Source organism: Ornithodoros turicata, chromosome 2 (assembly GCF_037126465.1).
Source record: "Ornithodoros turicata isolate Travis chromosome 2, ASM3712646v1, whole genome shotgun sequence".
NCBI lineage: Eukaryota > Metazoa > Arthropoda > Arachnida > Ixodida > Argasidae > Ornithodoros > Ornithodoros turicata.
The window spans coordinates 47,460,148-47,483,491 of NC_088202.1; the positions used below are offsets into that span (position 1 = coordinate 47,460,148).

The window sequence follows — 23,344 nt, forward strand, 5'->3', positions numbered from 1 at the left end:
AGAAGCTCAGTCCATATGATGGAAGAAATGCAGTATAAATCTTTGATGTGGGTATCTGTTGCGAGGGATTTTGGGTTGAAAGTGGTTTTTTCTAATGCCTTCAGGTTGAGTAGATTGACTCCATTCAATGCCGTGCCAAAAGGTTGCACTGTAAAGCATAAGTCTGCGATTGTACCATGCACATGTGCTGTTGTTTATTCTATTCCCTTAAGTTGTGGTTTTTGTTATGTGGGGCAGACTGGACGTTGTTTAAATGACCGCCTTCGAGAACACCAGCTCAACTTAAAAAACAGCCATATCTCCAGCGAGCTAGTTGAGCATCTTCGGCAATGCAGCAACTGTGACCCCATTTTCAGCGAAACCGTGGTTGTGTCTAGGGAAAGGGATAAGTGGAAAAGACTTTTGAAAGAGACGGTGGCGATAACGCAACGTGGGAACAGTGTAAATAGGCCATCCTTTATCCCTCTCCCTCCCTTCCGGGAGTTGTTAGGTATTTAGGAGGTGTGTGTTATTAAATCATTACTGTGTCTGAGAACTCTTGTGCTTGTCTTCGTGTCCCGTGTCTCTCGGTTATTCGTTCCTTCATCATCATGCACCAGTTAGTCTGCGCCCTATCTCTTTTATCGATCATCTTACCAAATGCGGGATTCAAGTCTGTTCCCGTGTGTGATATCTCCCCTGATCATGAACTGTTTCTGCGTCATATTGCGCTCATCAGCCTCTGCAAAATCGCTCGTCTATTGCTTCCTTGAAAGCGGATGTCTGTGTCCTAAAGTACGCACTTCATCACAGGATTGTACCGCCCGTTCCTCTAGCGGGGTCTTCTTCAAGTATGTTACCGTGGCGTTTCTCCCAACAAATTCTTCGTGCACATAAATCGTCTGTTGTTTCCCACATCAAAGATTTATACTGCATTTCTTCCATCATATGGACTGAGCTTCTTGGTAACCGATATCGTTCCCATATTTTCTTCCGACAGTGGATCTTCTTAAAAAATCGGAACTTTGCAAAGGTGTGGTTTTCAAGGAGAGTTCTGCTTCGTCCTCACGCTGTGCCACCTTCTCAATATAACCCTGGGCAACAATTCAGTGGCTCTGTGATCAATCCCTGCAATATTCCGCTGCCGAAACACGTGGTTGACCTGTTATCATCAACACCGAAGTTTTGCCTTCCTGTCAAGCCGACAAAGCTTGATGTGGCTGCCATGATAGATTCTGTTGCCTGCAAGATTGCTGACCCGTCCGCTAAGAACCTATTCGCTGCTAGATGTGTTTCCCAAATTCCTGCAAGCGCCATGTAAAAAAACACCAAGCCGTTGTCTTCTCAACTTGCTCCCGTGATCAAGAACCTTGAAACCTTGGATTTGAAGCTCCTTCAAAGTGACAAATCTGGAAAATTCGCGGTCCTCCCGAACCAACTTTTCAGGTCTAAAGTGGATACTGCTCTCTCGTCATTATTTAAGCCGTTTAATGGTTCCCTGAAGAAATCCAAGTCAATTATCGTCACTCTACTTTCAAGATGTGAACACCCCCTTGCGGCAGCTATCCAGAAATGTAACCATTCCACCCTGGATGTGAAATTCCTCATCAAAGATCATAAGCCGGAAATGCCCTTACGGGTTGTGGTGTCTGAACGTGGTTCGTGGCAACGGACTGTATCAGACTTTCTTCAGCGAGCTCTAAAGTCCATCACCCTTTCAGGATCTATCTCGTTAAAAAAACACCGGTGAGCTCATTGAGTACATCAAACCCTTGCATGCTCAACAGTTTCAATTGTTTTCGCTTGATATTAAGGACTTATACTACTCCATGAACATTCAGCTCTTGCTTCAACGTGTTTCAAGTTTCATTGATGACAATTTAACGGCCTTTCAGAACTCTGTTGGTATCCCTTCTGGGAGTTTTCTGACTGTATTGCAAACTTACCTCGAGTCTACGGTTGTAACCTGAGATAACATACCATTTATACAATCTAATGGTGTATGCATTGGATCATCTGTTGCTCCGATCTTGGCTGAGATTTAACTCAATGCTCTTGACAATGCGATTCGATCTTTCTGTAACTCTCAGTGGGTAGATAACACCATATACATTCGCCGATATGTTGACGACATTATTGTTTTGTATAATCGTCCGTCCTTATCACCTGTCACGGTTGCCGATGCTATTATGTCTCTCGCGCCGGAGTTAAAATTTTCTGTTGAGTATCCTTCTTGCAATAAGTTGAAATACCTTGACCTTACATTTGTGTCTCATTATGGTCTATGCTGGCAATATGGTAACGATGCTAACAAACCCATCCTCCCATGTTCTAGTTCACATTCCAAGTTAGTTAAGTTTGGGATCATTTCAAGTCTTCTAAATGCTGCTTCTTCAAAAAGTTATCTTCATTGTGTTTCGTCAAGTATCTCACGGCAGGTTAACAGACTTGTTCAAGCAGGTTATGACATGCAGTTGATTGCTTCCAGGGCTCTTATTCTCCTACGCAAGCTTCATCTTAGACCAGACATCATCAATGAAAATGCCAATTCATCTTCCGACAAATTAGTTGTCATACCGTATTATCATTCTATCTCCGATAACATTTTATCTGTTGCGAGGGATTTTGGGTTGAAAGTGTTATTTTCTAATGCCTTCAGGTTGAGTAGATTGACTCCATTCAATGCCGTACCAAAAGGTTGCACTGTAAAGCATAAGTCTGCGATTGTACCATGCACATGTGCTGTTGCTTATTCTATTCCCTTAAGTTGTGGTTTTTGTTATGTGGGGCAGACTGGACGTTGTTTAAATGACCGCCTTCGAGAACACCAGCTCAACTTAAAAAAGAGCCATATCTCCAGCGAGCTAGTTGAGCATCTTCGGCAATGCAGCAACTGTGAGCCCATTTTCAGCGAAACCGTGGTTGTGTCTAGGGAAAGGGATAAGTGGAAAAGACTTTTGGAAAGAGACGGTGGCGATAACGCAACGTGGGAACAGTGTAAATAGGCCATCCTTTATCCCTCTCCCTCCCTTCCGGGAGTTGTTAGGTATTTAGGAGGTGTGTGTTATTAAATCATTACTGTGTCTGAGAACTCTTGTGCTTGTCTTCGTGTCCCGTGTCTCTCGGTTATTCGTTCCTTCATCATCATGCACCAGTTAGTCTGCGCCCTATCTCTTTTATCGAATTGCGGTGTCATATCTCAGTACATGTGGGTTAACATATGAGTGGGATGATGATGAAAAAGATGAGGAACACACACTCGCACACACACATGACAGACGCAAATGAGATATCACACACGCGAGTGCGTCTAACTGATGGGGATAGTAGTTCATCAGGTTTGCCACCGGTGATGTAGTGCTGTGAAGATCACATCTCCGCAATTAATCGCAAAAGCTCTGAGGTTAGAGGAGTTCAAGCAGGCTAGTAGACGTCACGAACAGATAGAGGACGTGTTCAATGCTTGCCACCATGCCGCAGTTGGAACACGAGCTGGTTGAAGCATACCCTAGTATGTGTCTGAACTGCGGGGTGAAGGCCACATTGAGGCCAAGCCGATGCAGAAGCGGGACAAGCGGGACAAGCAACCTGGGAGGGAAACGACAAAGTTGGATCTACGGCGTGCGACAAGGACCTGTCTGTGTCCCAGAGATATTGTTGCGCCGCCATTGGTTGTATCATCGTTGACAGGAATGCCCTCCCGTCACCACGGGTCAGCATATTCGGTATCACCGCCTGGCATTGTCTGGCGGCAGTGGCCACTCTGTCAGCCTCTACATTTCCGCTAAGTCCACAGGGACCTGGGATCTACTGAAAAGTGATGGAGTGACCTGCGTCGCACAGACGCTGAACGTCGCTGAGGATGTCCGTGACAATTGCACCTAATGTTCTTCGTGCACCCATGCCCTCTTGATGCACTGCAGGGCTGCCCTGGAGTCAGTGTATACCACCAACATTCGCGGAGCCTCGCGCAGAGCATACCGCAGGAACGACAAGATGCCGTAAAGCTCTGAGGACGTAGGGGAAGTAGAGTGTGCCAGGTGAGACACCTCGACCGATGGAATAACGAAAGCGGCCGATGAACTGACAGGTGTAGAGGACCCGTCGGTGTGGAGGCAGTGTGCTCGGCGTATACGCTTCGCATCATGTCCAATGATATCTAGCGAAGGACTGACGGAGGCACTTGTTTTCTTTTCTTTTTCTTTTTAAGGTTGTTTCCGGGAATGCCGGGGGAGATCGAGGGCAGTGAGAGAGACCACGGGGGAGGCGAAAACACTGTTAGAGTTACTACAAACGAGGAAATTTAGGCTTTGCTTCCGCAATGATTTTGTAGAGGTTGCTCTGCTTGCGCCAATGAGGTTTTGCTACCAATGGGTGACGGCGTTGATGAGCTATAAGGCGTAAATAGTGACGTACAGCTTCCCTCGTCCTGAGGACTTCAATTGGTATTTCATGAGCTTCTGCTATATATTATATCAGGATACTGAAAGTGAACTGCAGGCTGTTCTAAATGAGCTGCAGCGACTGCCCACACTAATGGGACAGAATGCCACTTTTGAGAAGTGAATGAAAAGTATTGGATAACATTTGGGGCACATCAGGACAGGATATGGTGCGGTTGGTGCAGCTACCACTGTAAGTGCTGCCCTTCCGCACGCATGAACATGTGAAGGAGGTAAAGTAGGCTGGTCAACAAAAGAAAGGAGTTATGAACAAGCACGACCAGGAATGCTGAATAGCATGCACGGATCTAGAGGGAAGGTCGGGGGGGGGGGGAGATATATTTATTAGACGAAAGGAAAAAAAAAACGGGGGAAAGGTCAGCCGAACGGGACGTCGGTTTGTTATTCCGCAACAAAAAGAAATTTAGTGAAGAAGGTCGGTCGGTGGGAAGGTCGGGATATCCACAACCCTCTTGATTTCTGTCGTCGCACGGTGCTCAGTTGACCATAGGCAATGTACGTAGCATGCTTTCGGAAGTTTGAACCCCCTCCCTAAGAAATATCCTCCACGCGCCCATGTGTACATGGGATGTGGGAATTACACTGTTTCCTGCAGTGTCTAGAGGCAGTTATGTTGAAATGCTGAAGTTGGCTACATAACAATTTCCAAATATTATTAACGAACAGTTGCTTTCTGTTACCCACTAATTGCTTGTTCATTAAAAATGCTAAACTTTGCCTGGGAGGTTAAATCGTTACATTATATTATGCCTACAAACAAAGTGCGAAATTTGATCTGTCTTCATGTAATACTGAGCAACTGCAACATTAGCTTTGAATTAGGCTTATTTTCAGTACCACCTTCTTCCCGGGAGGAAGCGCACATTTCAAGTGCATCATCTGTACAAGCTTTTTCTCATGTACAGTGTGCTTGTGCCAGCTTATACAGTCTGCATGTATAGTGCCGGCTCATAACTTCCTACCTCGATATCTGTAACTCTGAATGAAATCAACCTTTACGCTGATCCACAAAGGTCCCGTTATATGGCTTACATTCTTGTTTGTTCCACATAATGTAGTACCCTGATGTGACGCCCTCGACTGCAACTTTGTTGTTGGTGTTTCCTAAACACAACCGACTCTTAAAGGGGCAATAAACAGGTATACAATGTGCACTTCTTTTTAATGGGTTGTGATACGTTGCTGGCGGTGAACTTTTTCCAAAAACTGTTGTCGCAAAAAAACTAAATAATGGCTCCAAGCCGACCGAATATTCACTGCACTCTTTCGCGCTCATGCCTCGCCTTGCGATGCCCAGGAGACTAATAGCCACACGTCGTTTTGACGTGGCGTACCATCAACCAGTCAAAATGCCGGACGCTTGATTGATTGATTGATTGGGATTTTTTGGCGCAAAAGCGACAAAGGCCATAGAGCGCCAAAAACAGGCCGGATGCTTACACATTGATTTTGTTGCAATATCGGGAAGTTAGGTGAACTCTAAAGTTAGGTGAACGTAGGTGCCCGTCACCACGGAGCTATTCTACTCATTCCGCTTACTCGCACCGTATGAATTATCACTGGTTGGTCGTCAATTACAGCCGCTTAGCCAACGAGACCAATCTTGTGCTTCATACGTGGACGGACGTAAATAATAAAAACAGAGAGGGAAGGTGAACGCCCTGATTTAGTACACGTCACGGTCCATTATAGCAGAATTAGTGGCAAGGAAATTCTGCTCAGCGTGATTATAGCAACGTTGTTGCTTATGTGGCGATAACGTGACTTTTACTTTATACGTGCTTTTTAATGAACAGCTGTTGCTCTGTGATTGATTGATTATTTAAAAGAAAACCAGGGAGAAATTGCTCTGTGTTCACCATCAACAGTGTATATTTCTTCGTTGCATGTGCTCGATAATGCCTGCGTTGGTTACACTCACTTAGTAACGTTCCATCGCATCTACAAGAGGCAAATTGGATCCACCCTCGCTTGAAATCCAAAGGAATAGTAGAAGCATTAAAAGTTTCATATTTAGTTTGTTAAAAATTCCCTGCGCTAAATTTCCTGCAACCCATGCGTTACAAATGGAAACGGGGGCCATCATGGCGTTTGCGAATAGGCGTCTGCACAGCAACGTGCCGGGTTTTCCGCTGCCGTCGCTGCCGCCGCGGGTCTCTGTCCGTCGGGGCAGGCGTAGGGATGGTTACCAAGAAAAGTAACGAAGTTACAGTTATAGTTACTGGACAAATAAAGCAGCTCAGTTGCATTTATAGTTACTCTTCAGAAATAGTAACTAGTTAAGTTACTTGGCAGTTGCTTTCCAAATCAGCAAACTCGGGTTGAACGAAAGTTTATTTTTATCAGCTTATGAGCTGCTTGTAAAAGTTACATTTGCAAATATGTGGTGCATTCGAAATCACATTAAAAAAAAACAGACGTGCCTATACGCTTCGTAAATGAACGTCGCCAGACTCTACAGCGATAGCCTCTTAAGTTTGACTCTATGACAAACGCAGTTTAAGAATTAAAAAGTCAATTACCTGAAGGTGTTTCTTCAAGTTCGACGTAGATGTCTTGCTCGCACAGTAAGTCGCATTGCCATCGAACTTTCAGATTCCTACCTTCAGTAGAAACCAGATAAAATGTTTCCCGATACACCGGCAAAGGAAGCTTCTGCGGTCCTCCTTCTTGTTTTTCAGCCAGTTTGAATTTAATAAGTCTTCCTCACTAACTTTACTTCAGTCATGAACCGTGACGTAAGAACCGGAATCTCTTATTTGATCCCGTTACAAGACTACACTTCCTCATTGGGGCTTGTGAGAATAGCCTCAAGTCAAGGTTCGTCTACGGTTGTATTGCACCATGCGCCAAGCGTTTTGTTTGTTAGCTGTGTGACTAGTGCATCGGTGCCCCCTCCCTCTCCTCCCTGCACAGCGTCGTCGCTGTCTTGGTTCTTTTATTTTGATTCGTTTTTGTTTTAGTCCCGCGGGCTGTTGGGCGTTGTGTAAGAAGCAGGAACAAGGAAAATGAACAGCCTCTGATGCTTGAAGCTGAAAAGGCCTTGTGCACAAAACTTTCGAGAAAAGTAACTAACTATGGTAACTAGCTACTGAAGAATTGAGCTAGTTACAGCTAACAGCTACAGTTTTTTCACAAGACTAACTAGTTACAGTTAAGAGTTACGTTTGCAGTAACTAAACTAAACTAGTAATTAAATTACTTCCCAAGATTGGAAGGAACACAACGCAAGGACTTAGGTACCAAGTAGGTGGAGAAACAGCTTGAGAGCAAAACGGAAAATGGGTTAAAGTATCGGTTAACGTTTCGAGGGCTTGCACTTCATCGGAACTAAAAAATAAACTGCGTGTGCTAGGCTGGTCGTCAACTCCTCCGAAGAATGAGTCAGGGTTTCAAAATACGTCGGGGTACCAATAAGACACAAGATCAGAAATGACGGAAGACCATTGCCACAGGGAGGGGCTGGAGCTGTTCGAAGGGTTAGTACATGAAGAACCTTCCATTTCCAAGAAGGTACATGCATAAACAAAGAGGAAATACAAATAATACCAAATACAGTGTTGTAAAGTGGCACGTACATCACCGAGTGCAGAATTATTTGAAATATGTCGCTGTGAAACACAGCTTGCATTCAGTTGCTTCAGTAGCAGGTCTTTATCTATATCTGACTCACATAGCGCGAATCAGGTGTTGCCATACTTAGGGTAAGAATGTGTTTCATGTCAGAGGGGTACTGATGTTGCTAGTACATACAGGGTGTTTCACCTAAAGTGATAAAATATTCTAAGTGGCGACGTATTCGCCGCAGGATTGTGGAACTTTCGGCAATTACGTTCTGGAAACATTCACCGCCATTTAGAAAGGTTTGGGACAATTTTTAATGAAGGGAAATTTATTTTTTTCAATTAAACGTTGAAGATTGCCAAGCGAACCTCACTTTTTCTAACCGATATATGTAGTCCTCCACGGATAACACCAAACCCAACAAAAGCTATGCATAGTATAGCAACCGAAATAGTCGAAAATTTTTTTTTAAAAAATTCTGCTTTAGCCCCTCCTGCATGATTGTCGCAAAGAAAATTGTCGCAAAGCTTGTCGGGGCGAAACCGTAATTTTTACTAATTTTTCCGATTATTTCTGCTGCGATACTGTGCATCGTTTTTGGGTCTGCGGTTATTCGTGGAGGACTTCATATATCTGTAAAAAAGTGAGGTTCCCTTGGAAGTTTTCAAAGTTCATTTGTGAGGAAAACTTACACAAACTGGCTTGACGTAACAATGAAACAAAATGTAATATGTAGTTTCGATGCCTGTTCAGGCATCATCATCAGAATGAAACAAGAAACAGTACGCCATCCGAGTTCTACTTATAGCTTAGTCATGACCGTGTAGCAATCAGGTAGTGTCCCTTTGTGATTGTTACATGCGTTATCATTACGGTGAATGTGCCATGATGCCAAAAATTTTCTTACCCCCCCCCCCATCTATGCTCGTGTGCCACGGTCTTTGCATTGTGAAAGCCAAAAGAATGACCTGTTTTTGGCACGTTCATTCTTTTGACTTTCACAATGCAAAGACCGTGGCACACGAGCATAGATGGGGGGGTAAGAAAATTTTTGGAATCTTGGCACAATCACCGTAATGATAACACATGTAACAGTCAGAAAGGGCAACTACCTGATTGGTACAAGGTCATGACTAAGCTATAAGCAGAACTCGGATGGCGTACTGTTTCATGTTTCATTCTGATGATGATGCCCGAAAAGGCATCGAAACGACATATTACATTTTGTTTCATTGTTACGTCAAGCCAGTGTGTGTAAGTTTTCCTCATGATGTCCCCTGGCTTTTGGTCTATCTTCAAAGTTCAATTGTAAAAAAATAAATTCCCCGCAATTAAAAATTGTCCAAAGCCTTCCTCAATGATGGCAAAAGTTTGCAGAGGGTAACTGCCGAAAGTCCCACAATCCTCCGCGGAGTACATCACCAGTTAGAATTTTTTTATCATTTTAGGTGAAATACCCTGTATATTGATGCCAAGTGACAAACTATCCTCACTTTAAAAACGATAGCAGTGGCAATCAAAATTCATGCTGATGCTGAACTAATCCTGTAAAAATATACCTCATAGGGGCGCCTCATAAGAGAAGACCAGGTACTCTGTAAAATTTTTATGTACGAAAAGGGAGGGGGAGAGTCCTGCGCTGCCCGAGCCCGAAGGGAATTCCGCTTGCTCCCATCTTCCGGCGCCCCTGTCAAAGAAACAGTCTAGACTCTAAGAGAGGTTGATTGACTGGTTTGTAAAAGAAAAAAAATGGTGGTGTTAGTCCCAAACTGCTCAGGACTGGCTACTCCACGACGCGTTATTTAGGACAGGCTCCATTACCCGACTCTACAGAGGAAAGAACTGCGAATGCATAGGTTTTCATGCAATTTCTCATGTGATAGACATTGGTTGTGATAGCAGCTGTCGCTGGCACACCTTGTCAAAGGCCACTCATGAGATACTCACTCATGCTCAACGTAATGAGCGAGGAGTGAGCTAATGGAGACCAAGAGCTAGAGGTAGTGAGCATGAGTGATGAAACGAAGAGCTGAGGGGGGGGAATGAGTGAGGGGTGGTTAGCAAAGGAGGACTTGAGTAGGGGAACAGTGAACGGGAGTCTCAAGTGCCGACCAGCGGTCGCTGGTATATTATACACACTTCTACTGTTACCAGTTAATTCCGCGATTTGTTTACATTGTCACGTGATTTATCACGCAATGCGAAACTCAGGCAGGCTGCCAGCGAACGGGCGAAAAGGTTGCATTAGGACGAGCGTTTCCCAACCATGCCACCGTGCATTGGAATTGCACAGCCAACCTCCCTTCGTGAGAAGTGAGCTTCGTGTTTTTATTCACTTTACGAGTCATTCGGTTTACTTCACTGGAAGTCATGCCTCACGGAGACCAGTATGGATCACAGTTTTACATGCTCTAGTTCTCTATAAACAAAACAAGAAATCAACAAGGCAACTATTGTGTATGCCTTACAAAAACACCACGAAATTATGAAATCATTCAGATTGTGATCTCGGCTTGGTCAGGATAAGAGGGAGAAAATTTAAACTACAAGAAAAATGAGTCAACTGGATCAAAGAAATTATAGGGTGCAGGGGACTGGCAGTCCTCCTCGTCAGAGGCGTCCTTGCAATCCAGCTCGCCATCGCAGCGGTACGTGCTTGGAATGCACTGGTCACTTCGACACTTAAAACCGGCACATTCGTCTAGTTGACAGTGATTCTCGTCGGAACCATCTGGACAGTCATTCATAGCGTCGCACACCTTAGATCTGTCCAAACACCTCCTCTTTGGCACACACAGCAGTTGGTCGTAACTGCACCGTGGCACAGGACAATTCTCCTCGTCAGATCCGTCTTTGCAGTCATCTTCACCGTCACATCTGTACTCGCTTTTAATGCACTTATGGTTCCGACACTTGAACCGCCCGCTACAGTTGTACATATCGCAGTTCTGCTCATCAGTGCCGTCTGGACAATCATTAACAAAGTCACATACGTCGATTTCGTCTAGACACTTAAGCAGTGGTTTACATAGCAGCTTCCCATCGGAGCATTCCGGAATAGTACAATTCGTTTCGTCGCTGCCGTCTGGACAGTCAGAAGTCCCGTCACATATATCGCGTTCCAACAAGCATTTGAAGCGAGGCCTACAAAGCAGTCTCGCATCGGAGCAAACTGGTACTGAACAATCGCTCTCGTCTGAACCGTCTCCGCAATCGTCCTCCCCGTCGCACCTCCAAGCACTGTTCACGCACCGAAAATTATCACACCTGAAGCCACGGCAGGTGCGATTTTCACAGTTAACTTCGTCAGACCCGTCGGGACAGTCATTCACTAGGTTACATATCGCTGAATCCAGCAAACATATTTTTCTTGGTTTACACAAAAGGTGGTCTTCGGAGCAAACAGGAAGAGGACAATCACGTTCATCCTCTCCCCGGGGGCAGTCCATGTCGCCGTCACATTCGTAGTCGGCGTTTATACACTTGCCATCGTCACACGCAAATCCGTCGCAGGTCTCGCAATTTTCTTCATCCTTTCCATCGAGACACTGGTAGTACGCGTCGCATATGTACTCACTGGGCAAACAAATATCGGGATCTCCACAGTAGATCTCGCCTTTCGGGCATAACCTTCGCTCGACTGCTGACACTCGATAGACAACCAGCATAACCCACATCAACCACAGTATGTATCTCATCATCCTACTCGACTAGATGAGATTGTGCGGAACCCGTGTAAAGAGCACACACGTAGTTAACGCTTTGGCAGCGGAAGTTGGACGGTGATTATACTTTTTGGAGCGGGAAGTGCATCGTGTTGATAAGGGCTTGACGGCCTAACGAGCAGTTTGCTTGCTGGGAGCACTCCGAAGCTTTCCCTGTTACTGTCGTGCGCTAGCTATTGTGAACATAAAGAGGAAATAGAAATAACGTAACATGAACATTACAGTGCTGAGATACAAGGCAACTTCTGGAAACATAATTCCCTGAGCGTTAAAGCCCCTCAACTGTCAAAAAAAAAAAAATAAGCACACGCACACACAGAGAATGTTTATAATATTACATCTCAGCTTTACGAGTTGCATCTCTAATATTGTACTTTAAATTACCTAAGGTACAGGATTTATTTATCATTTTTCTGAAAACCCACAACAGAAACAATCTGACGTCACTGTACAACCCGATTTGCTTTTCAAAAGTCGTTAAAGGAACCGAAAAGTGAAAAATAGCCCCCATATTTTTGCCCACTGTCGTGCACAATATATTTGTTTGATAAGACACAGAAAGCATTACTTCTCAATTCGGCATATTTTTTACGTATAAATATTTCGAAGATTGCCGGAACATGGACGGTGCTGCCAGCGAACGGCAAAAAAGAGCAACTTGGGTTTCGGGTCCAGGGCTCCCAGGGATTGCTCCCAAAGCTGACGCACATTATCTTACAGCTAAACGCCATTTTAAAAATGACGCTCACTTCCATAGCTTTTACGTTAATAAAGCATTCAGCTACTTCGCCGCTACGAGCTACGATCCGCCGCGCCATCTGCAAGGCCATCTGTGTTATCGCGTTTATTCTTTACGCCGTGGGTGGTCATGTTGGTCGCGCGAAGCAGAAACCAGAAAGTATAAGTGAATGACATGTTCGTGGTTCTTGAGTCAATTATTTGAGAGACCTACATATGCCTAGTGTAGTTTTGGTGTTGGGGGATGGAAAAATCATGTTCGTTCACCATCGGCGGCGGGCGTTTTCTACCACAAGATCCAACAGGAGAGTGCGCGAAAACGAATGTGGTTCGAAACACTCGGTTATTAGATGTAGCAGTCGTGTCGTGTGTGCTGAGCTCATTTTGCTGCCGTTGACTACGAATATCATGTAGAAGGCGAATTGCGAAGACGTAACGAGCCACACTGGTGCCCCAGTGATTTTGGTTCACCGAGGTGACGAATACAACACAACGTCTTAGCGATGACGTATTCCATTTAACTTATGTTATCCTTCTTGTCCCGTACTCAACATTGCCAACATCAACAAATTTAATTTTGGGGGCCTTCCAGTGTTGAAGTGGCGCAAGGCTGCTTCGTGTGTGTGTGATCCAGGCACTCAAGTTGACATGACAGAAATAGCTGAAAGCAGGTATGCAAAGTCCACAGATGGATGAACTAGATTTGTTAGGTGTTGCAGACTTTGTGACATTTTTTGGGGTCTTTGGACAGGTGCAGAACATTAGTATGACGTCAACATTAGGAGAAGAAACAGATGAGTACTATGATTGTCTTTGAAGCCCCACTACTGGAATTGTTCAATGTGAGTCAGAGCTGTAGTGAGCCATGCAAGGTTACCACATCATATTGGTCCTAAATTTGCAGAGTTCCCCTATCTCGGACGCAACTGTCATTTCTCTTTATTACTCTGTCGATCCTACCTTCTCAGAGATTAGTGTGGTTCACCATACACTGCATGGGCACTGCCTTTCTCCACTCATGCTTTCGGTTTCTTGTTCTGAGTAAATATTCGCTTGAGTTTACAGCCATCACGCTGTCTACTGTGTTTGCCCTCATGTATATTGATGTACTGTAACGGTATAGCACATCAACATCCCAACAACCTGCCAACAACTACTAAACAACCTTGCCTAGTCCTACTTTTGGATGGAAACTACACGATGTGGTAACATCCACATATATAAAGTTTTAGTCGACGGAGATTTGCTGTTTTTGTACAAACTGTTTATACGTGTCTTGTTCATTTTGTTGCAGGTTTTACAACTCTATAAAGTACGTCAAAACATCAGAGGGCAGGAAGTTCTACTCTGTTTCCTAAATCCCTGGACAATAAAAAAGGATGATATAGTTTGAGTTGTGACAAAACGTTGCGTCTGCTCTTATATTATATTTCAATCAAATGTTACGATGCATTTGTAGTGTACACTGAAGCCAGTTTCACTTTGCAGGTCTGTCAAAAGTACTTTACAAAAGTACATCTCAATTACAGTAACAGAGAACTTATGCAATAAATTATTTAGCCATTTTGGAGTACTATGCACACCAATGGTGCATGGTTAACTTTGAACCCAGATCAAGGGTTAATAATAATTTAAGTCAGCCCTCAAGTCCTTCTTTACAAATGTTAGTTGGTGACGTGATAATGAATCAGTTAAAGGTACTCCGTTTAGCAAAACAGAGTTAATTATGTGCTAAATCCCAATCTTGGTTCAAATATTAATTGACATTTGGAAACGTGGTCACTAAGAAGTATACTAAAAGGTTATGAACACAGTTCAGCTGAATGACATTGATGAAAATTATCTTACTTACTCCTTACATATACAATTGAGACATGAGTATAACCTATAAATACATCTATGCCCACAGATAACTTAACCCTCCAGGAACAAACTAGGAATTATAATACGCTGTGACAGCAAAGAAAAAGCTATGAGAAAAACTTGCAGCAAGTACGAAATGAAAATATGCTGACATCAACATTTCTACAAGTCTGCGCACTGATGGGAAAGCATCCCTAATTGCATGCATGACGCAGATCGAGATCCAGTGGAGTACTTTCTATTGTATTTTCTCGGAGCATCCCATATCCTTCTTGTGAATGTCCGACAGGTGGTATAACGGAATTTCCTGCAGAAATAAGGGTTTTCCGTCCAGTTTGCCGTTCAAGTAGCGCGTAAAGACCACCCATGCCATGCTCTCCGGTTTCTCGGATGTATGTAAACTACACTTGCAGTACTTCGGTGTCAAGGCACAGTATTTGGAGATATTCGTTAGTTCTGATGCAATTGTTTGTCTCCCTTCCATACGCATTCTCTACCTCTCGGCAGCAAAAACCGTAGTATCCATCCGTAGTACCCGTCGGTTTGCATTTCACACATGAACACCTGCACGACGAAAAAACAGCGCTTGTTTCGGCTTACACAAGTGCTTCTCCCTGATACATGGAAATTTCACAAAGCAGTTCATGTTAACGGCACGGTGAGCTACTGCTGAGGACGAATGTGACTCCAACTATCCTCTGGACGAGGAATCTTCTGCTGCGAAGAACACACTTTCCACCACGCTAGCGCACGTACAACGGTTCTGCGTGAGCGACAGTCCTCGAATGCGGCATTCCAGCGCACTCATGTTCAAGAGGCTCTCGACGTAGAAAGTGGTCACAAATGCCCACTGCCATTTTCGTTTTCGCGCGATTAGCGCCCGGAAGTGCGCGTATTACATGCTCCTCGACAGATGGCGCGAGGTCGTACAATTGTTGACAGACTGCTCCGTTTCATACTAGGTCCCTCGACATGCAATTATGGAAAATTCGATTACAGAAAAACTACAGCGATTTCAGCGGAGTTCTTTGATATTTGAACTTCTGGAGGTTCATGCTTTTCGTTGAACATAAAGTTTCGATAGGTTTATATTCACTTTTCGGTCCCTTTAAAAGAAAGTAGGACGGACCATGCGTTCTCAGAGCAGTATTGGGAAAGGCTGCCGAGCTGTGCCAGCTAGAATCACCAGCAACCGGTTGCTTCAAGTTCATTAACTTGTGAACACTGCTTTGTCGAACTGCCCGCATTCTCAACGTCATCCACTTCGGTCTGCCGCAACCTGAAACGAAAGCAACAAAAATTAGCGGTCTCCCTGCTGAGGCAGCACCCTAGTAGCGATTTGTAAACGTCTCAAAAGTTGTTGGCAAGACTGCTTTCTTCGTTTAGAAGACGTCTTGTATCCTCTATACATAACGTCTTTTAGCTTTGGTTAATGTGATGCTTGTTAAAATCCTGAAGACGTCGTCGAGTCGGTCTTGAAGATGTCTTTTATATGTTTAAAAAGCACATGCCGTGGGTACCTTTAATGTTTCTGTTATACAGGATGTTTCTCCTAACGCGATAAAAAATTCAAACTGGCGACGTCCTCGCCGAGGGACTGTGGTACTTTCGGCAATTACCTTCTGGAAACTTTTGCCACCATTGAGGAAGACTTTGGACATTTTTTTAATTGCTGGAAATTTGTTATTTTTTCTATTGAACTTTGAAAATTGCCAAGCGAACCTCACTTTTTCACGGTATCACAACAGAAATAGTAAACAAAAAATTTAAAATTTCCGCTTTAGCCCCACCTGCTTGATTTTCGCAAAGAAACCCGCACGAAATGTGCGTCGCCGTCTAGAAGAGGAAGTGTCCCCGCCTTCATTTGTTTTGACTTCTTTGTGATAAGACGATTGTTTTTTTTTCCTTTGTGATAAGACGGTTGTCACAAGCATGAAGGTCAAAGCCTGGGAAAGAAATGTAAAACGAGAGGCAGGAACACTTCCTTCTCTCCCCGGACCTTCTTGCGCTCCTCTTTGCGACAATCAAGCAGGCGGGGCTAAAGCTGAATTCCTTTCGACTATTCCTGTTGTGCATAGTTTTCGCTGGGTCTGTGGTTATCCTAGGAAGATTTCACGTTTCTGTAAAAAAAGCGAGGTTCGCTTGGAAATTTTCAAAGTTAGATTGAAAACAATAAAATTCCCTGAGTTAAAAATTGTCCAAAGCCTTCCTAATTGTCCCTAAAGATTGTTCCTAAATGGCGGCAAAAGTTTCCAGAAGGTAAAATACTAGTACGATAGTCCGAGTACGTCGCCAGTTAGAATTATTTATCACTTTAGGTGAAACACCCTGCATGTTTCTAGGTTGTTCCAGACAGACTTTGCTCAGACAGAAAATTCAGTCCTGTGGATATGTACCAGAGGCAGTCTTATGAAGATCTGACTTTATTTTTTTACGTTTCGTTGTCCGTTTCTCCCCTTTGTTTGTTTCTCGTATCTCCCATTGCGCTTCAAAACGCAGAATGAGAAAAACAAGACACCTGGTGTGTATTGTGACCAGGTATGGGTTAGTCCATTCACTTGCAATGGGGAAACGTACACCATACATTTCTTGTCTTAGAAACTCCCGCACACTCGAGAGTTTATGCACGCCTGGAAGTCAAAATGAAGGATGAGGAGCTCTCTGCGTTTAATTAAATTACACACAAAAAGAATAGCGAAATGATGAATTGCTGGGAGTATTAGATAACCATCAACACGCTCTCGGTGTTTCTTACTGCCTTTGGTTTGAGACATTCAGTAAGTACAATCGAATGTTAACTTACGCTGTGCACACCACCGTCTTCCTCAAAATACGTTCTGAACAGAGATGCCGAAGACATATGATAAACAGAAAATCGGTACGTCCTATAAACGGGCTACAAATTATGACTTCTTACGTCGCGTTAACGTCTGAATTCTCTTCTATTCTAATTTGCCCAAAAAAAGACGTTTTTGCGACTTTTCGTGTCAATCAACTGCTAAGACAGTACCGGGATGATTTGAAATTGCGCGTAATTGTTTTCACATATCGGTCAAAAGTAGGAGCACAACTGAAATGAGGTATGATGTAATGCTATAGAGGATAACGCGCTGTTTGGCGCAGATTTGTCGTAAAGAAACATTTTTTGGTCGCTAATAATAATAATTCGGGTTTTTACGTCGCGAGACAAGTTTTCTTTTTGGTGGCACCATGAGTCTAAGTAGTACAATCTCGCAACGTAGCTTCCCCATGTGAATGTAAAGGATCCGCAAGCCCGCAGTTTGTCGCTCAATAATTTTAAAGTTTGCGCAACATGGTAACCGTCCACCTTCCGCCTGCATACCCTTTTAATGGGCCGTAAAAGAGCTTCCTGGGCGGAATCCGTGAACGCCACGCGGCTACTGCAGCTTTTCTTTTTTCTTTTTTTTACAGCTGCAAGGAGGACCTGTGATTATACCAAAGTAATACTATTGCATACTATTGCTGATATGCTTTACAGAATCTGTACTTTTCGGGCCTTCGGAGTGTCGAGTACACATGAAACCTCAAAATCGATTGTCGTCCGTTATCTTTTTCAAACACCTCCAGTGAATGATGCACACTAAAATTGATTGCCTTGTCTTTCAAGAGCCGTTGATTTTAATTATCTGAAGCACTCACATGAAACCTGTCGGCTTGACGATAATAAATGGATTTACTGCAGAGCGTAGACAAAGGTCATCAACATATGGGAACTCCGAGAACGACCGTTTGTTCACGTCGGCAGGCCCACGCCACGACGAAGCAAGACGTCGCTCTCCCACCTTGAGAGTCCCTTGCAAGACGTAACATTACGCAACATTCCAATGCCTGCAGCTGTCTTGATAACCTCACCTAGCAGGCACGTCCGCTGCTATGCCTTACTACGTGCACCTATACGCTTTGTAAGTGAGCTTCTGCGCAGAAGAGGAGGGGGAGAGAGTGGAGTGACGCGCGCGGTGATGTGGCGAGCTCCTATTGGTGGAGAACCAAACCGTACCCTCCGTACTCAGAACATGTTCGTTAATGAAAAACGTCTATATTTGTGAGGAAAGGTAATAGCACAGGATACCCGATAACGAATTTCGAACGTCGTCTTGTTGATATTTCGTGGATTTACGCTTCGAACTGCTATGATCATGAGCGACGCCGCAGTGGTCGGCCTATGGATTAATTTGCACACCTGAGGGTTCATTCACGTGCGCTGACAGCACAGCGCACGGCGTACCATATTTACCGTCCTTCGAATAAGGCAGCATGTCTAAGCAATGTGTACCCTATAATACTGTTGCTGGCGTCATCGACCGAGATCGAGCCTGCAGCCTTGGCATCAGTACGTGGACACCCTACAATGTACTCCACCGTGGCCGGTGCAACGTCTTACCACTCCAAAAAGAAAAATGTGCGATGAAATTTGTATTGAAACATTACAGCAAGTGTAAGACTTATAAACAACGCCGAAACGGATAATCATTTACGCAACGTTATAGAGGAAAGCGGTATCAAATGAATAGTACTCCACAGGTTAGTAACAGCTAGGAGGATTCGCTGGAGAAGCGTAGGGTGAGGTGGGGGAAGACGGGTCACGGGGCAAGATGCGCCATTTTTTGTTCGACGCCGCCTGTCTCAGAGACGTGTTGCTCCATGAGCTTAAACTTTACTCATAGGTGGCCCTGCATGTCCGCTTTATTGCACGTGAGCATTGTTCGGATTGGTGTTTGCGTTGAAAAGAATAAAAAAATCGGTTACTTCTGCATGGAGTGTAAAGACCCGCAAAAAAGGCGCGATTTTCTGTAGTCCTTTTTCTTGTTATATGTGCAGCAGCGTGTCGCAGGCTTATTCTGTCAATGTAAGTCCACATCCTATTTCATTATTCATTCATCTAGATACATGCAAAATATGGACACTCTTGGTTATCCCGTGTTTAACTCAAACATTAATGCATCCGATGATATCCACGGGGCAACAACTTAATGTAATTTAAATGTAATGCAGTTTAAATTTAATGTAATTTAGAAACTTATAAGTCAACTATTAGGTGGCTTTATGCTTGTTCCTGAGAGAGTCATTTTTTTTTCCATACTGCCTAGGATTTTTCTGCTAATTTTCCTGTTTTCTAGGATATTTCCAGCAAAGCAGAAGCGCATTCAAAAGCGAGCGACCAGCTACACATCAGACTGGCGGAGCCTTGTTTGCAAAGGCCTGTGGAGGGAAATAGCACCGGGTTGCACGTCATGTGGGCGGTGGGCTCAAGGGGGCAGTGTAGGTGCTTGGATTGCAAAAACTAATTTGTATATTTCATTACCACGGCGTGTCTCATCGTGCAACACGCGATGTCTCGTCTTGACCCTTGGTTGGGGAAAGATGAGATAATCTGCATTTTTGAATTTCTTGTCCTGTGTTTATTTTAGAACCGGCTACGTCCGTTCTGATTTACAGATCAGAAGCTCTAGACCACTGTTAATGTGCCTATGGCTAGTTTTTGTGAAACACACGAAAAATAGAAATCCCATATTAAATTGCAAATATCTGTCTCATCTTGCTCCACCTTCCCCTAAGTCTGAACAGATAGGGATTTCGCGTTCGTAATATCCTGTAATGGTGAAAGTGCCCCCGCAATGTTTGCAGGGTCACTGTTGATGACCGCAGGGAGAATAAAGGTACATATGCCGTTATGGGATTTTTCTTGGGGTAACACCGAGTTCCAGTTCACTTTTGCTACCCGAGCTTGTTTTCTGCTTATTTGCTTTCCTGTCATGGGAATGTCAGTTGGCTAAGGAGGTGGCTAAAGTTTGCTAATCAGTGCTCTGATCCAGGTATTTTAATTTCGTCTCCTATTCAAGAATGATAGCTCAAGCCTTGTGACGTGCATAAAGTGCAATCTCAACGTCTTTGTGCTCAGATTCCTGCACTACCGGAAAGGATAACGAGACCCCGCTTGGTTCGTCAAGATATCCATCAGGGGCCACCATGCAAAATATCGTCGATGTGCGGTGTATCGTCGCTGCGTAATCATGCTTACAAAACAACTCGGAGAAAGCCACCTCGGACGGCCGTAACGATCTCTTCGCGTGGCGTCCAGAAGTTCCTATGCCCGTCTTCAATGTTTCTTCTAAGCGGCGCCGCTCTACGGAACGAGTCACATGACCGAACCTGCCAGGGGGATCGGCGACGTCACGAGGAACCCTCATCCTCCCATCGTTCTCGAACATGCTCTTTCCAGCAGTGGATGACTCTTGAAAGATGTGCGGAACACAGGTCTCGCTGACGCGCTGCAGGTAACTTGCGCTCGTTGTTCTTTCCTAGGAATTCGCTTGTGTTTGGTGCACAACATGCCGCAGTAAACAAATAAAAAATATCGGGGACACTTTTCTGCTCTTTTAATGTTTACCTTGTTTTTGTCATTTAGTGTTTGCAGAGCCCTGCAACTGTGAACATATGAGGAGCGGGTTGTACTTTTACTTTTAACAAGGTGAAGCGGCCATACTATTCGAAACTTGAGCAGACGACCAGCGAAGCGGAAAGGTTTCCCCACCCACAAAACCACCGCCATTGCAGTGCGGATCGCGTTGCAATGCTCAATACCAGCAGGCCGATCGTTTGGCGAACGGGTCGTGGAGGTTATATCTGAGCATACGGTAAAACCATCCTACGAACGAAATGATAGAGTGACCGGGTCTTTCCCCTCTTTTATTTACGCCAATAGGCCAATGTGACGACGGATAATTAGCAAATAGTGTTCCATTTCTGCACGTCTTACGTCTCTTTGTATTACCTCATTTGCGTCACGCATTATTAGTCCGCAAATGCAACGGGGAGCAGTGTATCCATAGCTTCTCGACTTTTCTCGTGACATTTAATCCCAGAAGTCGTCTTGGACGGAAAAGGATCCACGTAATGATCAACCTATTCTTTCTGAAAAGTACGATGCCTTATTGAACAGGAGCAACCTACGCAGTGAACTCAAAGGCTACTGAATTCGTGAAAAGCCTACAAACGGTCGCAATTTAGCTTTTCCTTTCACAGACTTCCTGGCAATGCAGCATTCAGCAAATAAAGCAAACTCGATAACTCCTGCCGTCTCATTTGCATTGTTCAGTTTGAAAATAAATCTGACAATAGACGTGCTGGATCAATTCCAACAGCTACATGGACAAACACATGTAAGAGAACCGTTCCGTCACGCAACGGCCTCGAATCACTTTATTCTCCTCTTTTTCTCCTCGTGTTCCCTCGTCCTTCCGTTGATAGCTACATAGGCGCGGGGGTGGGGGGGACTTGATCATCACCCCTGTGATAATATTTGAAGACGTTGCCGATGGTAGCTAGACGAAAGTGCCCATTGGGATGATTGTATGCGATTGTCTTTAGTATCCCTTGTTTGTGTGCAGTCTGCACCACTTGTACAGGGCCAATTAACGATGTCTGGGCATCAAGAAGGCCTGTCCGAACCATGACGAAGTCCCCGACTTGCACATCTGGCTTAGCGCTGTGGCGGCGGTCGAAGGACTTCTTTATAGCCTGCCCGTATTTCAGCTCCAGAGTAGGCGTATTTCGCTTTGCTGTCAGGCAGAGGTCGTCTCTTATTCCAAGTTCTTTGTCTGCCTCAAGGATAGGTGAGCCGCCATGTAGAGCGTAGTGCTGTGAGCAGCCTATTCCTTTGTGATGGGAGCGATAGTTATGTTGCGTGGCGGCAGTGAGACATGGTTTCCATCCGCCAGGAAACTTGGGGTACAAGTGGATGAATTGCTTGATGTCTCGTATCGCACGTTCGGCCATACCGTTTGCTGCCGGATGGTATGGAGCAGTGAAGTTCAAGCGAATGCCCCTTCGTTGGCCCACGACGAAAGGCGCTTGCTTATGAATGCCGGCCCATTATCACATACGATTACTTTGGTTTTAGCAATTATAAACATTTGTCTTTCCATAAGTGTTATGACGCTGTTGCTGTCTTCGCCTCCAGGACGGGTGGCGACCATTCTTGTACACTGGTCTACAGCGAGGAGGAACGACTGCGTCTTCCTAACACCTTCTGCCTTTTTCTTTAGCTCGGCGAAGTCCATGTGCACTACCTTGAAGGGCTTGTCCCAGTGGTCCGGTAAGAATATCTCGTCCGTTCGCTGACAGTACTTGAATTTATACAGCTGGCACCTGTCGCTGGAGCGCACGTATTCCTTGACGTCCTGCTTCATTCTAGGCCACGTGAAGCGTTTGTTAATCTTATGGTAAGTCCGGCAGACTCCATCGTGGCCACCAGACGGTGCACTGTCGTGGTACAAATGAAAGATCCTAGGGCGAAGCGTTTCTGGGACTTCAAACCGATGACCCTTTTGACGTAGATGTTCTGTTCCTTCCCACAGGCGGATGTTGTCAACTGCATTGGTCAGGTGGACTTCTAGGCCCAAGCGAGATAGGGCGTCAGCTTCAGTCAGCTCCTTTCCCGGCTTGTAGCGTACGTCCATGTCAAAATGCTGAAGCTCTGATGTCCACCGTGCTAGTCTCCCTTTTGTGTCTGCAGAAGTAATGAAATGGGCTACCGGCTGATGGTCGGTGTATATCGTGAACCTTCGTCCCTCCAGGAATGTTATGAAATACCGGACCGCTTGAAGAACAGCGAGCAGTTATTTCTCTGTTCTGCAGTAGTTTCGTTCAGCTGCTGTGAAGGTGTAGGAATAGTATCCGATGACTGTACGCTGTTGGGCTCGGCACTTTGAGACGTCACGCTGGTACAAAACTGCGCCAGTGCCATATTGGGATGCGTCGGTGCAAAGTTCAAATGGGAGCCGGAAGTCAGGGATGGAGAGGATGGGATTAGAAGAAATGGCTTTCAATATGTCTTTGTACGCGGCGTCACACGCGCTGGTCCAGTTGAACGGAGCGTCCTTCTGCAGAAGTGTGGTCAGACATTTCGTCCTTTTGGCATAATCCTTAATGAAAGCTCTAAAATGGCCAGCAAGGCCCAGAAACACTCGTAGAGAATGGGTGTCATGCGGC

General features: G+C 44.7%; 2 protein-coding genes across 2 annotated transcripts; both read right to left on the minus strand.

The window, feature by feature from the left end:
- Positions 1-10,354: 10,354 nt before the first annotated feature.
- On the minus strand, positions 10,355-11,794 carry LOC135383424 (very low-density lipoprotein receptor-like). Its single transcript, XM_064612882.1, has one exon. It carries the CDS (start codon positions 11,705-11,707, stop codon positions 10,550-10,552), a length of 1,158 nt encoding a protein of 385 aa, XP_064468952.1. The 5' UTR covers positions 11,708-11,794; the 3' UTR covers positions 10,355-10,549.
- A 10,370-nt stretch (positions 11,795-22,164) lies between these two features.
- On the minus strand, positions 22,165-22,812 carry LOC135384601 (uncharacterized). Its single transcript, XM_064613799.1, has one exon. It carries the CDS (start codon positions 22,810-22,812, stop codon positions 22,165-22,167), a length of 648 nt encoding a protein of 215 aa, XP_064469869.1.
- Positions 22,813-23,344: the final 532 nt, after the last annotated feature.